General features: G+C 35.2%; 1 protein-coding gene across 4 annotated transcripts in view; it reads left to right on the top strand.

Moving 5' to 3' along the window:
• DLG5 (discs large MAGUK scaffold protein 5) overlaps positions 1-5401 on the top strand; it is a 109550-nt gene extending 104149 nt beyond the window's left edge. For all 4 annotated transcript variants that reach the window (XM_074830551.1, XM_074830553.1, XM_074830552.1 and 1 more), the window contains 2 exons: positions 1075-1184; positions 3559-5401. In XM_074830551.1, coding sequence (XP_074686652.1) covers positions 1075-1184; positions 3559-3662 — 214 coding nt within the window. In that variant the 3' untranslated portion in view covers positions 3663-5401. The remainder of the gene's footprint in view (positions 1-1074; positions 1185-3558) is intronic.
• The last annotated feature ends 2178 nt before the right edge of the window (positions 5402-7579 follow it).

Here is a 7579-nt window from a genome sequence, read left to right on the forward strand (position 1 = left end):
TATTTAATAAAGAAGATAAGCATCACCACTTTCAAGTAGAAGCAAGACATAAAGCAATCTGGTGTATTTCATTATCACTGTAGGATCACACACTTCAATGATAAATGGAACTGTCATGTCTTCAGCCCCTTTGGAAATGGAATGGTGACCATTACAGCTGTTTCCTTTTTTTGGAAAGTGACAGAGAGCGATTGAACTAGACAGTCAAGGATTTCTAGTAGTCACCAAAATGCAATGGCACATTGTCTGTGCCTGTTATGAGCACCAAAGGTTTTTCCAAACAGCCTTTTTGATATAATTCTATTATAGTTCTATTGGAATTCTCTGAAATGCGTCACAGCAGTGATAGATTAGTAGTGATTTTTTTAATTCATAAAATAAAATTGTTCTTCTTTTCTCACTGCTGTAATAACCTATGCTTATATTATTTCAATACCTATCTATATGACCTTACTAGTTGATTATAAGTTCTCCTTTCTTTTAAAGAAATCCCCTACTGGGGGCCGGAAGTCAGATTTGGAGGAGACTGTTACAAGCCTTGATTGGAGTGAAATTTTTTTTTTTTACCATTTATATTTCTCTATTTTTTTTTTTCAAATTTTATTTCCAACAGTTTGTATAATGGAAAAACAGTTATCTCAAAAATTTGTCATATATAAGATGACATAGAAATGTTCTATTTGCTCAACACTTGATACCTCAAGCCCCTAAAAGAGCAGTACTTGAGCCCAGCTTTGTGTAGGGAGTGCTGGAGTGTATATGAGATGATGATCCGATTCACATGAACTGAAAAAAAATTATATTTTCTCCTTCAACCCTCTCCCAGTTTCTGAGACTTTAAAGAAATACTGCCTTGGCCTGATAGCAAATAAATTTGTTAGCAGTGAAATGATCCTTATGACTATGCTGATACTGCTGAAACACAGTAGATGGCACTCTATGTATAAGATTATGCTTGCAAATTAATTAGCCTTTCACATTCACCCAACTGGAGGTAATCATTTCAAGTCCATTAGAAAAAATAAAAATACTCTTATACAAGGTCTTTCTTTTTTTTTCTTTCTTTTTTTGCAGAGAGCAAAAAGACCCAATCTTCCTGAGGGACAAAGTTACACAAAAACATTCCAAAGAACAGTTTGAGACAGCTCAAAAAATAGAACAAGAGTATAGCAAGTACTTTACAGGTTAGTATTTAATCAACATTTCACTAAGAACACAGTGGCAATTGAATCCATTTACATCATAATTCAAAAGATCCGATGTTCCTTCAAAGAGCACTTTTTTTTTTTCTCGGCCTTCCCTTTTGGCGAACTCATACTCTGGTGTTTTGTTTTACCGGGAGAGGAAATATCAAGAAATCAGTACTATCCCTTGCTTTTACCTGTTCTTGTTTTAGCATGTTATGAATATTCTGACCTCAAGAGATTCTGAAAAAGTTTTATTACAAGCCAGAAGTGTTGGAAGTATGGTCAAGATAATTTGACACAGTGTTGTCAGTTTTATACCATGTAAGGAATTGAAGCTGTTTTGTAATTGAAAAAATCAAACAAAACAAAACCAAACAACAATAAAACCCTGTAGTGTGAATTAATGATTGATTTGTGAGACGTACTTTACATCTTTCGAGAAAGAAAAAAAAATTGTCAAAGGTTTCTTGAGCGTGTGTTGTAATTTTCAATAATGAAGTTCAACTTCAGAGGCCTTTTTAACGTCATAAAGTATATTATATGAATCTTGGATTGTAGTTAATACTGCATTTTTACCAGAGAAAGAAAACTGTGAAGACTGTCTCTGCTTATTTCAGAGTATATTTCCATATGGTTCCACATACATTGAAAAGAGTGGAGATAAAATTCTAGCTATCTTGATGTGAATGGCAACAAAACTTGAAAAGAAGAAAACAAAACAAAACCAAAAAACCACCACTAAACCAGCCAAAACCCAACTTTCATCCCCCAAACAATGGGATTCCTACAGAAATGCTTTGAGGCATACCTTGCCAAGTGCAGGGAAGGGAAGGGGAATGTATTCAGTGAAGAGCTGTCTTAGCACATCCTGAGAGAAGCTGCATGTTCTCAACAGAATCAGTTACCTGGCATGTAATAGCCATGCAAATGTTCATTTAAATGGTACATACTTAAACCTTCACAGAACTTGAAATGCGCATGCCCAGATTGCGTGTTATCTTCTGCTCCTTGTTAAGTCATTTGTTGCATTTTAATTTCACCCTGATAGTGAAAGTAGCACTCAGTGCAAGGGAGTCTTATGTGTATCTTTCCACATGTCCTGTGGGAAGGGCCTCCCTCTGGTCGTGCCAAGTGCAGTGGACTCCAGCTGTCGTCAACATTTCCAGATGCTGGTAGTCAGAGGATTGGTGTTCAAACTGTATTGACATTCAAGCTTGTTGAAATTACAATGTTGTGCATAAAATAAGCCTGTAGATAGGCATGTTGAGCATGGTAGCTTCCTCTTGAAGCTATGTGACACACTCTCTTAGACCTGAGCTCTGTGACTCCTTCATGAAGTACATTTTTTGACTAATGACTTTTTCAAGTTGGCTTTGTTTCCTGTACCAAGTTGTGAGCATGGTGTGTAATCTGAATCACTTTCTCACTGCCGTTTGTCACCTTTCATAGACTTTGTCACTTATTGCATTCTGTATCCAAACTCACCTGAGTGAGTAACATCATTAACTGTAGTATATACTGCAGAGTCAAGTAATATTTTTAGTGAGATCAAATTATGTCTTTTCAAAAATGGAAATTATTTAAGGCCTTCTGTATTTTTTCACCACTAGTGGTAGCTGAGGCCAGAAGCTTTGTTGACGTATTTCTCAAGTCAGGAAGTTCCTCACTTTTTAAGTCTTAAAGCTAATACATTCTCCTCTCCTGTGTCTGTGTTGGCATTTTACTCTTTACGGCTGTTACGTTTAGCAAGAGTAGAATGCAAGGTGTTCCTTTATCTTTCGAATTGATTTTCAGGTAGTTGCCTGGTGTTGGCCTTTTTGTTCCTTGAATATAGTTGACAGTAAGAATTGGAGTAGCAACCACTGCTGTTTTATTTAGCTCAACGATCTGTGAGCTGCCTAATAATTTACTTCTAATATTTGTAAATAGTGTCTAGTTGCCACAGCTATAGTCTCTATGTATATTATCACATAAATATAAAATTCTTAACACCACATGCTGAACGGAGAAGGTTTATTATAGCAGGTTCTGACCATCTTTAGACTTAAACTTTGCCACCTGATGCCTCTGAAAATAGTACATGGAGGCCTCTAACAAAACAGTTGTTTTAGTTGATTATAATCATTAGTTCTGTGACTTCCTTAGGCTGTTTTAAGAGCTAGAAGAGGAAACTATATTGAATGTTTGACCTCTTTTCTCCATTTATTCTTTTTCTTGTTTTAATAGTCATGCATCTGGCAAATACTGAATTGGATAGATTAATTCTGATCTGGTGATAAAGATTTTGCAGAAAAGTGGAGGACTACTCTTTTTAATTCCTCATAACTGTTCCAGTCTCATTTGTGTGTGGGGGGGGTTTCTTTTTCGCCAGGCATTGTCCACGGAGGAGCCCTTTCAAGCATTTGCACTCAGATTATGACAACTGTCGATCAAGAACAAAACAAAGTCCTGTGGATTCCAGCTGGCCCGCTGTAGATTTATTTCGCTGTGAAACTACTTTGCAGATGTAAATAACCAACTAACTTTCTATCCAACAGACTCTGTCCATTTCTGTCTTTATAAAGATATCAGTAAGTGATTTCTGTTTCATGAAGGGGAATGATAACACTGAACACACAAGGACCTGACGAGGCATGTGGGAAGGGGTAGATCACCGAGCTTGTCTCTTATGTCGTACATGTACACGTGACAGGTTGTCATGAGGGGTTGAGACCTGTGTGTACTTGTCCATGAGTAATGAATTTAACAATGCTGCAAAACCCTGTAGAATGACAAGTTTACAAAAACCTTTTCAAAGTATTTGGTTGTTGCTGTTTACTTGAATGTCTTTTTTTTTTTTGTTTTGTTTTGTTTGTTTGTTTTTTTTAACTCTGTGTCCTTTCACTTAATGAGGTAACTCTTCAAAATAGAGTGAAATTTCTGAATATGAGCAAATGGTTTATGCGCAGTGTGACTCTAAATTGCAATTTTGACCATTTCTAAGGACATTGTTGACTTGACAACCAGGTAATAACGTGGGATTGAATTGGTACGTCTTGGGAGTAAGCTCAGAAGGAAGTACACTCCTCTACAGGGCAGACCACTGTTTGTATCCTGTCAACGCTTGTCTGTCAAAGATACCGTTTCTTGTTTTATGCATGAATCTAATATTTAAACGTCATAATATATCTGAACAATCCAAGCTTAACATGTGTTGAGAAATAATTTTTGGTTGTTGGGCCTGGATTAAGTACTGGTGGGGAAGAGTCATAAGCTAGGCCTAGCATGCTGTGTTCTGTCACTTTTAGATACTGTAAATATGGAAAGCTTATGTCAGTGCAATTTTGCAGGGTAATTCTTAAGCTTTGTACTTCAGTGTGTAGCATTCACATAGATTGTTTTTATTTAAGAGCAGCCACATTTTAGGGCTTTGATTAAAAGCCTGTAGAAAGGTACTAAACTGTTAGTGTTTTCACTGTCAAAAAATAAGTGATCATTTAGTTTTGGTTGCAATACTTATTTACCTATTGTACCAAACTCCATTGTATCAGTTCCCTTTTCGGTTTTTTGCACTTCTGACTCTGTGTTCCTAACACAGGTTTTGTACCTGTCTCTTCTGTCTCTTGTGCCATGTTTCTTGGGTACTGTATTTTAATTGTTTTTAAAATATCATTTGAGTATAACTGCTTCTCAGTCACTGTTCCTAACATTTCATTATGTAGGGTTTCTAGTTTTACACTACAGGCTGTAGTTTTGCTTCTGTTTGCAGCTTTTTTAATTAAAAAAAGGGATTCTTCTTGCACAGTTCTTCAAAGAAAGATCTGGTCCTAAATTTAAATTCTGTTTTACAGATGCTAATCTCTACTTCAAAATACCTTATATAGTATTTATATAGTTATATACTATATAGAGTATTCTGAACTATAATATATAGTATTTTATATAGTATTATACCATACTATTAGAATACTGTATATATAAAAATTAGAAAATGGTATGGATGACTTACTAGTCAAAGTACTTCTCATGGTGAGGGACAGCAGTTGTTTTTTGTTTATCTTATTTTTTGTTTGTTTTTTAAAGTTTGAGGTCAGAGTAGACTCCAGTGGTACAACTGAAACAGACAGGTACTGTTCTGACATGGATTTTCTGTATTAAAATGAAAATGTCACTTTGTATCAAAAAAAAAGTTAAAGAAACTGATTACTAAATAAAGGTCAATTTCTATAACTTGACTTGTGTGTAAAAGGTGCGTATAGCTAATGTTTTACTTGACTGTATTTAGTTGAGCCCTCATATAAGGTTTTATTTTCTGTCTAAAATTGGCACATACAAGTTCAAGCGCCCATCTTGAGAGGAACAAGTTTCGGTTTTGTCTTTTTGCCCAGCCTTGCATATATAAATACCAAAGATGCTCAAAAACTGTAGGACACAAGAAGTGAGATGTTGGTTTGTGTTAACATATTGTTAACATTCTGGTCCAGTGGTGTTAAGGATTTCAAGCAGAAATGCAATTGATTGGATGGAGGCTTTAACTGGAGAACAGGTATTTTTCAATCTTAATTCTGTGTCAGTTTGCTTAGAATTCTGTCTTGGTGTTTGTCACTGAAAATAAGTATGTTTTTGATGAACAGTTGGTAGCAAACTTTTTAACTGTTCAATTTGACTTCTTTCTCTCTTAGTATTCAAAGAGATGCTTTTGCTAGCACAACCCAAATGGTGTGAGTGAGAATCCAAAACCCAGGTGAATTAAGGGATCCTATTACTTAAGTGTAAACATACTAGCCTAACTTGGGATTGTTCAACTCAGTTTTAACAAACAATTCCTTACAAGCTTTTGTAAGAATGGTTATTACATTATAAACAATTTTAAACGAATGTTGTAACTTTATATTTAAAAGTTGTCTAGATTAATCCTTTTCTTGAAGTAAACTGGGCATAAAAAGCATACTGTGACTAAAAAAATTAAAAACATTTTCAGTACTGGAAGTTACCTTGTAGACCTCCAGTATGGAAAATGTTTTGAATTTTTGTATATATTTTATGTTTATTTCATCTTTAACTTAAATACTCATCACTGTTTTTAAAAGTATTCTGATTTCAGTAGATCCCATTCAAGTAAGTGTTTGTAATTAATTTTTTTCTACAAAATGGACCTGGTAAAGGTGCAGTGAGTATCTTTTCCCCTACGTGTAAACTGTGACACTTTTTTACATACAAATTTTTAAAATGCAAGCCTTTTTTCTAAAAATGTAGGAGGGAAAATGGCAGAGATCTAATTGTTTTAAGAAGCAAAGCACCAAAATCTTTGTACAATGTAACCTAGTCACTTCATATTATGGTGAATTATCTGTCATTGCTGTGTTTTATTAACAGTACATTATATGCTAAATGTACCTGTTCACTGGGTTGTTTTCTGTGTCTGTCATGTTGAAGGAAATAACACCAGTGGCTGAGGAAGCTTTCAGAGATATGGTATTTTGGTTTATGACCCTATCTTGACTTACAACCCTTTCCTTGGCTTGTTCACAGTATAAAGAAAATGTCCAAGAGCTAGAATACTACTTCTCCTTAAGAAAAACAAACAACCCAAAACCAAAACAGCGCACCCACCCCAAACCCAACCCACAAAACAAAGGACCCGCCTCCCCGGGGCCTCAAACCCCACTTCTTAAGTGTCCAGTTTGGCCTTACAATGTTGTGTCCTTCCTAAAGGTCTATTAAAAGTTCAGAAAACAAAGACAGCAATTTACTCCTAATCCATGTACATACTGCATATTTAACAATACACTGATGTCTCCAAAATTGGAAACAAGTCAGTCAAAACATTAAATATTTTCAACAGCTTGAAAAAAAAAAATCCGTTTCTTGATAAAATTTCATGTATATTTGCAATGGCTTTTTTCTTTTAAAGTTTTTTCAGTGCAAATGTGAATGACATTTCTTATGTAACCTTCTCTATGCCCTTACTCCAAAGACAGGGGATGATCTGCTTTCTGAAGATGGTGACTTTGATATTCAGAGAAAGTGACCCTTTTCCCACCACTTTTGCATCTGGTTTTGCTGCAGATTAATCTTATCTCATCAGCAATAATGCCCATCAATTAAAATCATCATAATTCCTTCATTTGCCAAATCTGCCCTCCACAAATGCTTAGCATTTGAGTTTAGCATTTAGATGCTCAAATCATCTAGTTGTTTAACATAATAAAGACAATATTTGTGGCCCACCTGTGACAAACCTAAGGTTTTAGGTTTTGAGCTTGTCTGATGTTTGGCTAGTGTAAGCAATAAAAGGCTGAAAATGCATTGTGTCATCTAAGTATGTGCCAGGGGTCTAAACACAACTGTGAGTCTTACAGTTCTGTGATGAAAATAACTGTTAGTTATAGCATTTTGAGAGGATAATTCCA

The sequence above is a fragment of the Strix aluco genome, chromosome 7 (genome assembly GCF_031877795.1).
Source record: "Strix aluco isolate bStrAlu1 chromosome 7, bStrAlu1.hap1, whole genome shotgun sequence".
NCBI classification, from domain to species: domain Eukaryota; kingdom Metazoa; phylum Chordata; class Aves; order Strigiformes; family Strigidae; genus Strix; species Strix aluco.